This window comes from Ailuropoda melanoleuca, chromosome 10, assembly GCF_002007445.2.
Source record: "Ailuropoda melanoleuca isolate Jingjing chromosome 10, ASM200744v2, whole genome shotgun sequence".
Lineage (NCBI taxonomy): Eukaryota > Metazoa > Chordata > Mammalia > Carnivora > Ursidae > Ailuropoda > Ailuropoda melanoleuca.
Window position 1 is genome coordinate 37,481,719 of NC_048227.1, and position 14,923 is coordinate 37,496,641.

The 14,923-nt window shown below is 51.6% G+C and overlaps 2 protein-coding genes across 7 annotated transcripts in view; one reads left to right on the forward strand and one right to left on the reverse strand.

The window, feature by feature from the left end:
* The window catches only part of CRAMP1 (cramped chromatin regulator homolog 1), a 56,331-nt gene extending 52,726 nt beyond the window's left edge, over positions 1-3,605 (reverse strand). The window contains exons 1-2 of the mRNA XM_034669592.1: positions 3,389-3,605; positions 970-1,221 (exon numbers count right to left, since the gene is read on the reverse strand). Coding sequence (XP_034525483.1) covers positions 970-1,221; positions 3,389-3,605 — 469 coding nt within the window. The remainder of the gene's footprint in view (positions 1-969; positions 1,222-3,388) is intronic.
* Positions 1,192-14,923, forward strand: part of IFT140 (intraflagellar transport 140) — an 87,647-nt gene continuing 73,915 nt past the window's right edge. For 2 of the 6 annotated variants that reach the window (XM_034670655.1, XM_034670654.1), the window contains exons 1-2: positions 6,907-7,053; positions 9,189-9,410. In XM_034670655.1, the coding sequence (XP_034526546.1) occupies positions 6,907-7,053; positions 9,189-9,410 (369 nt within the window). The other 4 variants (XM_034670657.1, XM_034670656.1, XM_034670652.1 and 1 more) reach the window with 4 other exon arrangements.

Consider the following 14,923-nt stretch of genomic DNA (forward strand, 5'->3'; position numbering starts at 1 on the left):
AGCACACTAAATTACTCTACGCTCACAACTTTAAGTATGCTTACATCAAGAATCTTTACCAAGAATCTGGTAAGGCCAGCCCTGTCAGGTGAGAAGGCAGAAGCGAGTGTAATTGCACATATTTGGCACAGGTCTCCAAAATGGTTCTCTCTCCGTTAGTTTCTGAGATCCTTCCTTCTTCAAATTATCAGGAGCTTCTAATAAATTTAAATTACTAATTCCCAAGGAACTAAGTAAAAGTTTCTCTCCTGCAAAACTCACTGGAACTTCACTACATCTGTACCCATAAAAGTGCTGCAGACTTGGCCTCAGACGGAAAGGACCTAAAGAGGAGCTCACCTGTACCATCAAGAACGCGGGAGCAGCAGCGACACTGGCATGGCACGTCGGCGTTTTCTCCTCTTTGGGGTGGGGACCCCAGCAAAGCTGTACCTCCCTCCCTCACCGGGACAGCAGGGTAAACACGCAGACTGCTCCCTGCCTGAATCGGGCCACAAGTGTTCCCGCGGCCTCCTGCCCTAGGAGACACCCCTTCGTGGACTCTGAGAGCTGCATCTGGATGTGTCTTTAGGACTCCTGAGCCTAGAATGCCTGAGGCAGAGGGCGATGGGCCCCAGTCGGACCCTGTGATCGATCCCGTTTGGCTCTTACGAAACGGGTTTGGAAAGCCCACTCCTTTGTTGTGTGTCGGCCAGCTGACGTCCGGTAAAGAGATACAGCAGCTATTCTCTCTTTCCTTCCCCAAAGCATTGTCTGCAGTTTAAAACAGCCTACCATGTAAATCATGGGCGATCCTTGCAGAGACAACAAAACCCACCCTTCAGGAATCCATTGTACTGGCCCAGAGAAAGGGTCCTCCCTGCGTCCTCACGTAGTTCCGACCCAGACACGCAGGCTCCTGGGGCAGAGCGGAGGCGCTGCCCCCTGCCCGGTGCCCCCCACCCCCCACGCGCCCGGGGGCCCCCTCACCTTTGCCGCGCGGCCCCGAGCCGCCCGCGCCGCCGCTGCCCCCGGCGCACGACGAGTCCTTCCTGAGCCTCTTGCTCTGCGGCCTCACGCTGGACCGGAGGAAGTGGTGCTGGTCCTGCGGGCCGCCCGCGGGCGCTGGGGGGCCGTCGCCGCCGGGCGGGGCGGGGCGGACAGCGCGCGGGGCGGGGCGGGGCGATGCGCGCGGGGACGAGCTCGCTCGAGGTTTCCAGCGGGCGCGCCCCCCTACGGGCCCTGCGATTGGCCAGCAACGGGCGCGCTTCCTTGCACGTACAGACGCTGGGCGGGGGCGCGGGGCGGGCCTGCGACGCAGGTAGTGTTGTGACGCCAGCCTCGAGGCCGTGCGGGCCAGTGCGTCTCTCCGGATTGGTGCATCGACAGCCAATGGAGGCAGCGCCCGGGCTGTGATTGGCCGGGGCCGTGTTGACGGATGCGTGAGAAGAAAACGCTGCCTCAGCTCGGAGTCTTGAATACGGCGCGAACCGAGGTGTTAACGACAAAGTGTAAAAGTGCCATTGAGTCCGGTCCACGCGCGCTTTATTAGACTGAGCGTGTGGTTTTGAAATTCCTTAGCGTAGTGGATGGCGCTGGGCACTCGGGTCATATTTCTCCGTCACGGCGATAAAGGAGTGTGCTCTCGATTCTAGTGTGTATTATGGAGGGGAGGATAAGGGAGACGGTGTCCCAGCCTCCGGGCCCGGGAGGAGCACTCATGAGCCGTAGGGATCTAACGTACGGAGGGCAGGATAAGGGAGATGGTGTCGTAGCGTCCGGGCCCGGGAGGAGCACTCATGAGCCGTAGGGATCTAATGTACAGAGGGGAAGACAAGGAAGACGGTGCCCCAGCGTCTGGGCCCGGGAGGAGCACTCATGAGCCGTAGGGATCTAATGTACAGAGGGGAGGACAAGGAAGACGGTGCCCCAGCGTCTGGGCCAGGGAGGAGCACTCATGGGCCGTAGGGATCTAACGTACGGAGGGCAGGATAAGGGAGATGGTGTCGTAGCGTCCGGGCCCGGGAGGAGCACTCATGAGCCGTAGGGATCTAATGTACAGAGGGGAAGACAAGGAAGACGGTGCCCCAGCGTCTGGGCCCGGGAGGAGCACTCATGAGCCGTAGGGATCTAATGTACAGAGGGGAGGACAAGGAAGACGGTGCCCCAGCGTCTGGGCCAGGGAGGAGCACTCATGGGCCGTAGGGATCTAACGTACGGAGGGCAGGATAAGGGAGATGGTGTCCCGGCGTCCGGGCCCGGGAGGAGCACTCATGGGCCGTAGGGATCTAACGTACGGAGGGGAGGACAAGGGAGACGGTGTCCCGCCGTCTGGGCCTGGGAGGAGCACTCATGAGCCATTGAGACCCAAAGGACAGTGAGACGATCACAGACAATGATCCTGTACTGTAATTACGTGATAGGACTGACATCACCACATCAGCCATAATAAAACACGAGCGTATCAAAGTACCTCGCAGTATACCTTAAACTGACATCATGTTACATGTCAAATTTTTTCGATAAAAAATTCTAGTGTCCATGAAAATGAGGTTTTTAAAAACGGGATCTACCCCGTACCTATCTAATCCAGCACCTAAACTGTCGGATCCAGTAGTGCCCGTACTTTCCTCTTTTATTTTTTCACTTTTTAACTACGTGGACCTTTTCGCCGTAGCAACTCTTTTTCTTCAATGACAAGACATCGCTTTGCGGTTCAAAGTTAATTTCGAAGTTGAAGCACACCTGACCGAAAAGGCCAGGGCACGCGTTGCTAACGCCTTTGGGAACGCAATCTGTCCCGAGTCAGGCTTGTCTCCGACCGGGTGAACCCGGACGTACCCTTGCCTGCCATCCATCCATCTTCTTGCCCAAGGAATCAGTACGGCCTCCAAAGCGTGGCACGTCAAAAGTTAAGTCGAATCCAGTGGCTTTGCTCCGAGATACTCTTGAACCACACCCTCCTCCTTGAGATGAGACAAAGCAGAGTCCGGCATACGGCCTGCGGTCCAGAAGACCCGGCAAGAAGATGAACCAAAGAGGAGGGAATCTTAACGAAGATGGCGTGTTCCGTTTCTCCCCCAAACTCTCTCAGCGGACCGACGCGGTCGGAAAGGTGTCCCAACAGGCTTTCCATCCTCCTCACACCTGCAGGAACGTCACCAGCTTCCCTTCTCTGCGCAGAACAGGCGAATCCTGACCTCCTAGCTCCCCTTTCCAAGCTGGCGTTGTTGACTGTAGACAGCGGCTGCGACCGGGAGAAAATGCCCGGCAGGACCGCGGAGCTCGCACCGGCGGGGAGCCGCCCGGAGACTCCTGCCCTGAGCGCCTAGCGAACACTCCCGACCGTCTTCGGCTCTTTCCGGCCGCTCGGGGAGCTTCGGGTGGCCTCGGCGTCCGCCGCGCTCACCTTCGGCAATTTCCGCGTACCGCGCGCAGCCGTTGTCCGGGCAACGCGCGACGGCGCGACGGCTAGGCAAGGGTGAGTGGGGTCGAGGGGCAAGGGCTGCAAGAGGCCGGGGAGCAAGCTGCAAGAGGCCGGGGAGGGTCTCCGGAGCGGCCTGGGGCGCGGGAGCGGAACGACGGCGCAGCGGGCCGGACTCCCGTCCCGCGGCCGCCTGGGTCATCTTCGTCCGGAAACCCGGCCTCGGCCGAGCCGGTCGGTCCGGGCCGGCGGGAGCTGGGCGCGGCGTCCGAGGTCAGCGCGCGAGGATGGCCACCGCGGGCGCCGTCGGGGTCCGGGCGAGGCCCGGGAGGGGAGGGGGTGAGAAGGCGGTGGGCTCTGCAGCCGCACAGGGGCGGCGGTCCCTCGCGTCCCCGGCCCGCGGCCCTGACCCTACACCGCCGGGGGGCGCGGGCTGACGGGGGCGCCCCGGCGGTGTGGCCGAGAGTGCCCGCGCCCCTCCTCTCAGCCGCGCGCCTCGTCTCAGCCGCCCTCCTCTCAGGGGCGCCCCCCGCCCCCTCCTCTCAGCCGCACCTCCCCTCAGCCCTGCGCCCCTCACACCGCAGTCCCAGTGTCCGCCGGGAGCCCCTCAGCTGAGCTGGGTGGCACTGAAGACAGGGTTCTGGCGGAGGGGCCTGGAGCAAATCGCTTAGAACAAACGGAATTTTTGTCTTTTCCCCAAAGTTTATACATTTGCCGAGTATTTTTGTTTTGTTCTCGAGACTGAGTCTGTTTTAAGGAGAGGAAGTGCCCTTGTTTCTGAACGGATGCCATAATCGATGTCGTGGGTAAGGACAGTATGGCTAGTCCTCTCCCCGTGTGTTTGCTTTGCTAGCCCTTGTTCTATAATTACGCAGATGATACTTTTTCGTGGTAGAAAAACATTAAATTACAGGTAAATGAATGATGAACAGTCATGCAATGTATAAAGTGGATTCATCCGCCCTGGCAACTTTTTACAACAAAACATCAAGAGCATCTTTCCGTGCTAATAAATGTCTTCCACGTGTTCACATATGGGGGGCCTGTTCTTGGGTCTGGGGTGCTGCCAGGGCCTCCTACCCTAGGGGGCGGAGAGCACCCTGCGGTTGGAGGGTGCGATGAAATCTCAGTGCAGCAGGGAAGTACAGGGCTCTGCGGGGCTGCTGGGGAGAAGCCTAGAAGTGAAGTCAGAGGGAGGCTTCCTGAGTATCCAAAGGTGGAATGTGGGGGAGAGAACCTCTGAGAAAACCCCAGGCACGAGAAAAGTCTTTGAAAGTTCAGGTGGCATACATGCTTATTACAAAATGATGTTGGAGATTAAAAAAACAAAACCAGAGGAGACCAGGTTTAACTTCTTTACATGCTATTGTAATTCTTTTTCCATCAGTCTAACAAAATGCACATTACTTATTTTTCAGAGGAATATTTTCACAAAGTAAAATGTGAATACGAACTTCCCGTAGGCCCGAGTTTTTCCCCTTGGTGGCCGCAACACATGAAAACTCAACTTGAAAGCTTTCCTTTGCTATATATAAACACCCAGGTTTTTTTGTGGGTTTTTTTTTCAATTTTAATGACTTTATGAAAGTTTGTGTCAGTACTGTACTCTGAAGCCAGAGCCTTGACCAGCGTAGATGTCCCCTCAGTGATGCGTGTGTCTAGGAGGCCTGTGGACCCTGCTGCTTCCTGGACTCCAGTGCCCCGCCCCGCTTCTCCTTCAGCCACTGCCTGGGTGCGCCACCAGGAGCTCCCAACACATACTCTTCTCCCTGTGGCAGTGAGAACACCACTTCAGAAAGTGGGCCTTTGTTTAGTATTCGGGGTATATGTTCATTTGTAGCTCTGTGCCTTTAGCTTCTCACTGAATGGGATTTCCTTCTCTAGATCCACGCTGAGCCTTCGAGGCTTCCTCTGATACAGCTATTGCATTGCCAAAAGCAAATGGCACAGTCCATGCCCCACTCCACTGATAGCGATAGAGCATTGCAGTGTTAAGTAATTTTTTACACAATTTTTTGTTGTAGTTAAATATACATACTGTAAAATTTATCACTCCAGTTATTTGCATGTATTGAATGAGTAGGTGACATGAAGCACATTGACATGTTCTGTCATCATCCCCACAATCCCTCAACAGTAATTTTCCATCATCCCAAACAGATACCCTGTGTCCGTCAAACACGAACTCCCTGTCCCCCAGTGCCACAGGCCCTGGTACCCACTGTTTCACTCTCTGTCTCTGAATTTGACTATCCTGGGTCTCTCTCATAGGTGGAAACACACTGTATTTGTCCCTTTCTGATTGGCTTATTTCACTGAGCATAGTGTCGTCTACATTCATCTGTGTTGTAACCTGTCAGAATTTCAAGGCTGGATAATCCTATGTGTGCACCATATTGTGTTGACTCATTCATCTGTCAATAGACATTTGGGTTGTTTCCACCTTTTGGCTACTGTGACTAGTGCTGCTGTGAACATGGCTGTACAAGGATCTGTCCAAGTCCCTGCTTTCAGTCTTTTGGGGATATACCCAGAGCTGGGCTTGCTGAATCATGTGCTAATTCTCTGTGTAAGTTTTAAGGAACTGCCCTACTGTTTTGCACAGCGTCTGCCAGTTTACGCTCCCACTGGCAGTGCCCAAGGGTTCCACTTTTTCCATGTCTTTGCCAACAGTTATTTTCTCTTTTTCTGATCATGGCCATCCTAATGGGCATGACGTTGAATAGTTTTAAATGAAAGCAAACCAACCTACAGATATACTCCTCTGCCAGTTAGCATCCCTAAGCGGACTCTGGGGTGTGAAAAGTTGGCCGTGGTCACCATCCTGTCATTCACCATCCTACCCCTCCCGCAGAGGGGCAGTAAGCACATCTTTTCCAGGAGAGAAAGATGTTAAGTTCAGGAAACAAATCAAGTTCAATTTCCCCCACAGTTGCCAGGGCTTTGTTTTCTTAATTCTCTGACAAACGAATTCTGTTGCCTCCTACTGCCTGAGAGCCAAGTGGAGAAGACAGCCTTGGTTGTCACACTTTTATAAAGTTTACGAACTGAATGCTAGCTTTTTCTATGTATTTTTGTGAAGCGGAGTTTTGCTTCTATTTGGTTGGAAATTTTTGCTTGAAGGGCAGCTATAGAAATACAAATTGTCTTCAATCTGATGAATTAAAATGATCAAGATTTACACATGTGGTCTAGGTGGCTGCGCTTTTTCTTATGGTTTTGATGGCAGTGTTTTCTTCTCTTCCATCGCACCCTGCATCATTCCAGGTCCAATTTCCTGCTTCAAATTATATATTTTTTCCCTGTTAGAGCTCTCTTCCACGTAAAGTTGTCCACGTGGTCTTAAGGGGCCCTTCTGAGTTGCTCTGGGTTACGATGGTAGGTTTGTGATGCTTGTCTTTCCTAATTCTATGCAGTTATTTCTTCTCATTGTTCAAAAGCAACAGGACTTGGCTGTTTTTCTTCCCTGCAGGTTTCAACCTTGACCAGGTCTGAGTTTCATCATGGCCCTCTATTTTGACCACCGAATAGAAGCCCCAGACGCCGTCGGGTCTCCTTCGCACATCCATTGGCACCCTGTTCACCCATTTCTGGCAGTTGCCTCCGTCAGCACGACCTCAGGAGGCAGCGTGGATATTTATCTGGAACAAGTGAGTCCTAGGAAGCAGTGTTTCTGACTGCCAGGGCTTCTGGCCCTTGTGTCCCTTTTGTCCTCACGTGTGTGTGCATGTGTGCGGTACGTGTCGTGAGGAGCGTGTACAGGTGTGTGTGCATGTGCGGTATGTGTGGTGTGCATGTTGTGTGTGTGTGGTGTGTGCATGTGTGTGGTACGTGTGGTGAGTGTCATGTGTGGAGTGTGTGTCGTGTGTNCCATGGAGTGGGTATGTTGTCTGTGTGTGGTGTGTGCATGTGTGTGGTACGTGTGGTGAGTGTCATGTGTGGAGTGTGTGTCGTGTGTGTGGTATGTGGTGTGTGTCCGTGTGTGTGTGTTGTGAGTGTGGGTTGTGGTGTTTGTATTTATGTGGTGTGTCTGTTGTGAGTGTGGTGTGTGTGTGTGTGTCATGTGTGTTGAATGGGGCATGTGGTAAGTGGTGTGTGTGTGTGCCGTGTGCATGTGTGTGCGGTATGTGGTATGTGTGGCACGTGTATGCGGTATGTATGTGGTACGTGGTGTGTATGTATCTGGTGTGTGTGCAGTGAGTGTGGTATGTGATGTGTGTGTTGTGTGGTATGTGGGGGGGTGTTGTGTGTCGTGTGTGTTGTGAATGTGTGTGGTGCATGTGTGCGTGTCTTATGTGTGTCACTGTGACGTGGATAACTCTTTTAGCACCGCTTCTTCAGTTTGGGGACATATTTAGGGATGTAAGACAGATTCCACAGTCAGTCCACGCCTCTAACCAGAAACGGCCCCTCTGCGCTGTCTGTGCACCCTGGTCCGGTCTCCTGTTGGCCACACTGGCCGTTGGAAACTTTTGGTCGTGTGGCTGCCATAACAAACTGTCACAAGCCGAGTGGCTTAAAACAGAAATGTATCCTCTCCCCGTTCTGGAGGCCAGAAGTCTGGAGTAGGGGCTCCTGAGGGCCATGCTGTCTCTGAAGGCTCTGGAGGAGGGCCAGTGCCGGGCCTTGCCCTGGCTTCTCGTGACTTCTGGCAATCCTCAGCAGTCCTCGGCTTGTGCCTGCATCACTCCACTGCCTCTGTCATCACATGTGTCTCCTCTGTGTCTCCATGTCTCTTTCCTCCTCTTAGAAGAATGCCAGCCATCGGATCAGGGCCCATTCCAATGATCTCTTCTTAACTTGATCATCTGCAGAGACTCTGTTTCCAAATAAGGTCATATCACAGGCACTAGCTTAGGACTTCTACGTGTTTTTTGGGTTTTTTTTAAAGATTAATTGAGAGAGAGAGAGCACGAGCAAGAGGGGAAGAGGGAGAGGGAGAGCGAATCCCAAGCAGACACCCCACTGAGGACAGAGTCTGATGCTGGGCTCAGTCTCACGACCCTGAGATCCTGACCTGAGCCAAAACCGAGTCGGATGCTTAATCGACTGAGCCACCCAGGCACCCTAGGACTTCGACATATCTTTTTCAGGGTGCATAATTCCACCCATACTGGAAACTTTGTAGAAGCCCTGCAAACTTCCCATGCTTCGCCCTACACCCCACCTTTCTCAGTGCGTGACACACCTCATACTTCAAAAAGAAAATCAGATTTTCCTTCCCAGCCCTCATTCCACAAGTGTCACTGTCGCCCCTGCAATTTCAGCGAAGCAGCTAGGGTCATAGTGACATCTGCGTGCTCTTGGGTCCTTATCTGATGTCGCCTGATCTGCACAGTTCCTTACTCTTATAAAGTCTCGGGAAACAGTCTGGAGGTGAGAGGGGGCTGAAAATAACTTTGGCCTTGCAGACCGTGAAAGGCTCTTGGGATCTCCCCAGAGACTGTACTTAGAGAACCTTGGGGTCAACAAACTTGACCTCTTGGCCCCCTGCATGTTTTTGTAAATGAAGTTGTATTGGAACCCATTAAAATGCTAGCTAGCAACCAAGCAGTTGTGAGTATGAGGTCATCCTCCTTGGTAAGCTGGTCAGCGTACGTGTTAACTGTATGTTTTCATAGCGCAGCTAAGAGCAAGCTTGGTGTTTCTATGAAAATTAAGTAGAACATTTTTTAATATCAGCTCTTTATATCTTCTAGCCAATCTCAATATCATTGATTAGCCAGAAATTCCTAGAGTAGCTGTCTCTCTTCATAATATGGAATTTACATCTTGCCTGTTGTAGGGTGAGCATGTGCCCGATGCACATATGGAGAGGTCGTTCCGGGTCAGTTCCCTGTGCTGGCACCCGACGCGCCTGATGCTCGCTGTTGGCTGGGAGACTGGAGAAGTGACAGTGTTTAATAAGCAGGACAAGGAACAGCATGCAGTCCCCCCGACACACACCACCGACATCACCGTCCTCAAGTGGAGCCCCAATGGGAACTGCCTCGTGTCAGGGGACAGGGTAAGCAGACTTGGTTGACACTGATTTCAGATCCCTGCATTTCCCTGTCCGCGCTCTTTGGGATACATGTTGAGAAGGGTGTTAGAGACCAAAATTTTAGAAATATGTGGTTGCTGAATTCAGTTGATCCTGATGGATGTCATGGCAGATTCTGTTTCATACTGGGAGCAAGGTTTGCAATTTCCTTCTACCATCCCACTCTGCAGCCCGGGTATATCTGTAATTGTTTAAGTGAATTTCTCTAGGAAACTATATTCGTAAAGGTGGGGTGGCTTTTTCAGGTACTATCGTTTTTATGGCACCCCTGAATCACTAGCTTCACTGAGCACACTTCTTCGTTGCCTGGGAGGCCCTGGTCCTCATTGTCTAGCTCAGGACTTCTTCATGGGGTCATTTTGCCCCCAAGGGACATTTGACAGAATCTAGAGACATTTTTTGTTGTCAGAATGGTGGTGGGGCTGGGGTGTCCTGGCATCTAGTGGGTGGAGACCAGAGATACTGCTCAACATTCTGTAATGCACAGGACAGACCCCACAACAGAGAATTATCCAGTCTGAAGTGTTAACCGTTCCCAGGTTGAGAAACCGTGGTCTATACCTAAATCGATTCACAAACATATGGCCGAAATTTTACAATGTACTCATTCATTTTGCATGTGCCAGGTAATACATTTCCACATTTCAAAGTGCAAAAAGTATGAGAAGGTATATATTGTGGCAGGACTCTCCAACCCCACCCCATCCCCTCCATTCCCCTCCCACCCAACCCCTCCACCCTCAGTGCCACAGTTTCATAAAGCCTCTCCCGTTTCTTCAGATACACACCAGCATATATGAATGCATTCTTTCCCCAATTTCCAGTTTTGAAAAATTTGAAACTTTCAAAGGCTTTGAAAGAATAGTTTAATGAACACTATATACTCTATGTAAATTCACTTGCTGTTACCATTTTGTTGCATCTATTTTCTCTCTATATATGTTTTTTCCCCTGAATATTTGAGAGTTTGTCACAGACATCATACTCCCCCCCCAAATCCTTGGACGTTGCTCTCTTAAGGACAAGGATGTCTACAGAGCTGCACCATGGCGTTCACACTCAGGAAGGCTGGCGCCGAGGCCGGCACCCGGGACACGTGCCACTTTCCAGTTTCTACGGTTGTCCCGTCACGTTTGTGTTGAATTTTGTCCTAATGCAGAGTCCAGTGAAGGACCAAGCATTGCGTTTTTCCACCCCTTCTCTTTAGTTTCCCTTAATCATGAACAGCAGTTCCATGGTCTTGTCTTTTCTTTTTTTGCTTATGTTTGGTTTTTGGTGACAGCAACATTTTGAGGAGTACAGACTGGTTATTTTGCAGAATGTCTCTCAGTTGAGACTTGTTGGATCATGTCCTTGTGGTCACCTTTAGATGAGGCTGTTTGAGCGGGAAGTACCACACAGAGGGTGTTGTCTCCTTCGTCGTCACAGACGTGGTAGCACATGGTGCACACTGCACTGCTTCTGGCTTTTTCATTGTACGCCTGCCTTGCACATCTCTCCACGTTGGTGCACTGTGACCTTCCTTCTCTCTGAGCCTGCGCGTTGTTACTTGAGCCTGTTACAAGGTCCTCACCGGCCCTTGCTGATAAGCATGTCGGTGGTTTCCAATCTTTTGCTAAACAGACAGAAGTGTGGTAGCTAACTTCATGCTTATGTTGTTTCGTGCATAGAAGTTCAGAGAAAGTCCTACAAGTGGGGCGGCCGGGTCCCAGGGCGTGAGCATTAGTGGTGGGTGCCCAGGCCTCCCCCTGTGGGGCTAGTACTGGCTCCCACCAACACACCAGCCTGTCCCCCACACCAGTTGGATCCAAATTTGGAATTCTGCTAAGTAAAATGTTGTGTCAGAAGTGTTCTAGTTTGCATTTCTCTTGCTATTGAAGTGGACTATTATTTATAAGAGCCAATTCTGTACCCTTTTCTGATCAAATCACTTGCCCGTTTTGGTATCGATTTCTTGCCCTTTTTTCTAGATTTTTCTTCTGGTTTTTTTTTTTAAGATTTTATTTATTTATTTGAGATACAGAGAGAATGAGCAGGTGAGAGAGAGAGCACAACCAGAGTGAGAGGCAGAGGGAGAAGGAGAGGGAGAAGCAGACTCCCCGATGAGCAGGAAGTCCAATGGGGGCTCCATCCCAGGACTCTGAGGTCATGACCTGAGCCGAAGGCAGACGTGTAACTGACTGAGCCACCCAGGCGCCCCTAGATTTTTCTTCTGTTTTTCAATTCAATTTCCACCTAATGACTTGCCCTGCCCTCACACTTCTAGTTCCTTGATGATCTTTCCCCTGTCCCTGCTGTGGAATATTCGGCAGATCCTCTGTAGGAATAAAAGAACTCAAGATCATCGAATCTCATCATCATCTTGACTACATCAAGAAACAACCAACAGGGGCGCCTGAGTGGCTCAGTCGTTAAGCGTCTGCCTTCAGCTCAGGGCGTGATCCTGGCGTTCTGGGATTGAGCCCCACATTGGGCTCCATGCTCCGCTGGGAGCCTGCTTCTTCCTCTCCTACTCCCCCTGCTTGTGTTCCCTCTCTCGCTGGCTGTCTCTCTCTCTGTCGAATGAATAAGTAAAATCTTAAAAAAAAAAAAAAAAAAAAAGAAACAACTAACAAAGCAGATTCCTCAAGCATGCAAGGAAGCCCAGGCTTGTGCTGTCAAAGACCTCTGAGTCAAAATATTTAAGAACAGAAATCCTGATACTTCCAAGAAAATCTAAGATGGTGCTGGTCCTGATTAATAATGGGCTCAAGCGGGGCTCCTGGGTGGTACAGCGGTTAAGTGTCTGCCTTCGGCTCAGGGCGTGATCCCGGTGTTATGGATCGAGCCCCACATCGGACTCCTCTGCTATGTGCCTGCTTCTTCCTCTCCCACTCCCCCTGCTTGTGTTCCCTCTCTCGCTGGCTGTCTCTATCTCTGTTGAATAAATAAATAAAATCTTTAAAAAAAAAAAAATAACAGGCTCAAGCAGGAAAAGAAGTCCTGAATGAACAAGCACTTGGAGTGCTGCGCCACCACAGCCCTCCTTTCCAGGTTTGGCTGAGGGTCTTCCGTCTCCCACCACAGACCGTTTTGCTTAGGGTGGGTTTGGTTACCAGTGAAACCAACCCACTACCTGAAGTAAGAAGGGACACTTAACCTGAAGCTGTTGGAGTGTCCCACAGTCCCTGGACAAGAGGACAACCGGCTTCAGGACGTCTAGACCAAGAGTGAGGGGCCACCGGACACACATCTCCCAGCAGTGTACCCCTTCTGCCACAGTCATCTCTTTCTGCCATCCCACCCCATTCACAAGGCTGCACCCCTAGCTGCTGGAAAGTAAGGCATTCACCCCCCATAAACCCAGAGACAACTGTTCCTCCTCTGCCGTCCCAAGTCCAGCTCGGGCCCAGTGACCACGTGGATAGCAGTCAGCAGTGCCCAAGGAGGTGGGGGAGCCCTGGACAAGGGACGCTGGGTGGATGTTGCCCCAAGTGTCCATTAGAAGAAGCTCCATTGATAAAGGTGAGAATTGCCTGCACCAGGTCCCACTTCCCTGCACACTCAGAGCTGGATGGGAGCGTCAGCACACCCAGGACAGGGCGAGCCAGCTCTGGACAGTTTCAGTGTAAACTGTTAGAGAACCTCTTACAGGTTCCCAGAGCCAGTTCCAGCATGCTGGCAGCTGGGGTTCCTCAGATACCACGGGGTGCCCACAACTGAGTTCAGTTGTGACACCATCCACCCAGGGACAGCATCAGCCCCACAGGTGAGGGGCTCAGCCCTGCCCCCACCCCAGACGCTAGTCCCCAGTCCTGTACTTCTGACCACAGGCTGCACAGTGGAGGGTCCCTCGTCCTTGGACTCTTCCAGTTGGCTAGAGCAGCTCGTGTTACTGGTTTACTGAAGGGTGGGTAAAGGAGATGAACCGACAGCTGGACGAGGAGATGCCCAGGGTGAGGTCTGGGGAGGGCACAGAGTCCTCTCTGGGCACCATTCCCCCCACACCTCCAGGTGGTCAGCTACCTGGAAGCTCTCCGAACCCAGTCCTTTGGGGTTTTATGGAGCTTCATTGCATAGTCAAATTGACGAAGTCATTGGCCTTTGGTGATTGATTCAACCTGGGGACGGGGGCCCTGTCCCCTTCCTGGAGGTTAGGGTAGGACTGAAAGTTGAGCCCTCTGATCAGTGGTTGGTCGTCCTGGCAGCCCGCCCCGCCCTTGGGCAGCGACCAGAAGTCCCCTTCAGTAATAGAACAGAAGACGCCACTGTGGCCCTTATCCTGGGGATTCCCAGGGCTTTAGCAGCTGTGAGCCATGAACCAGTCGTGAAGATCTGAATGACCAAACATGTACTTCTTTTCAATTACGACATAGATCCTAACATATTATTCGTCATTTGAAGCGATAGTATGTCTCGACAATGGTACATTGAGCACACTGACTTCTCAGGAGTCTCTTATTACAATAAACTCTTGCTCTTGCCTAGCGCTGGATTTCTTGCATTCAGGAGTAACTTTCTTGCCTTCAAGGGTCACTTGTCTGAGGCTGATTGTATAAATTGTGTTGAATGAAGTTGCCACAACCGGGATGGCACAGCTCAGGGTTTGTCTTCAGTCTAACCCCTGGTTAGCCAGAAACCTGAGGGAGAGCACATTTGACTCACTGTAACTCTTCTAAGAGATTTACTGTGCAAGTTGCTTTTTAAGACTGATTCTCAGACAACTTGGGGGATAGGGACGTTAGCCTCCTCGCAGTCAGAAATCTGAGTATAACTTTGACTCCCTAAAACTTTCCTCCTAATGGCCTACTGTTGACCAGAAGCTTTGCCAATAATAGTCAATTACCACGTATCTTGTATGTATTACATACCGTTCTTATAGTGAGTTAGAATAAAGAAAATGTTAAGAAACTCATAAGGAAGAGCAAATACTTTTACAGCATTATACCGTATTTGTCAAGAAAAATCCACATACAAGCGAACCCACGCAGCTCACACCCCAGTCGTTCAGGGTCATCTGTATCTGGAAAGCGCGTTCCTGTTTACGATGAAGCGGTGCTGCCTGGCCTGCCTGCGGGTGGGAGGGCGAGTGTGAGTGCTCCTGTGTCTGCTGATCTTAAGGAGCCCTTGTCTCACAGCAAAGGGCCTCTTTGCAAGTGGATTTGGGTAGAGATAGTGCCATTTGGCAAAGCAGAGCTTACATCCCAGCCAGAGGCCTCCTGGACTGGTTGTGACAGTGCTGTCTCCCTACCATGACCTCTGGCACTGGTTGGCACCCTCAGTTCAAGACCTTGATGACTAAAAACTGAACCTATTGAACACCTGGCACCAGATGCTGGTTTCTTCGGATTTCCGCCAATAACGGGAGCTACAGCTCCTTGAAGAAATGGCTGATTCTAGAACCGGGGCCGGACGGTGAGCCCAGAGAATCTGTAATGCCAGCAAGAAAGGAAGTGCTCGCAAAGCCCACAGCTCGGGTGTGTCCGAAGGACACGGGA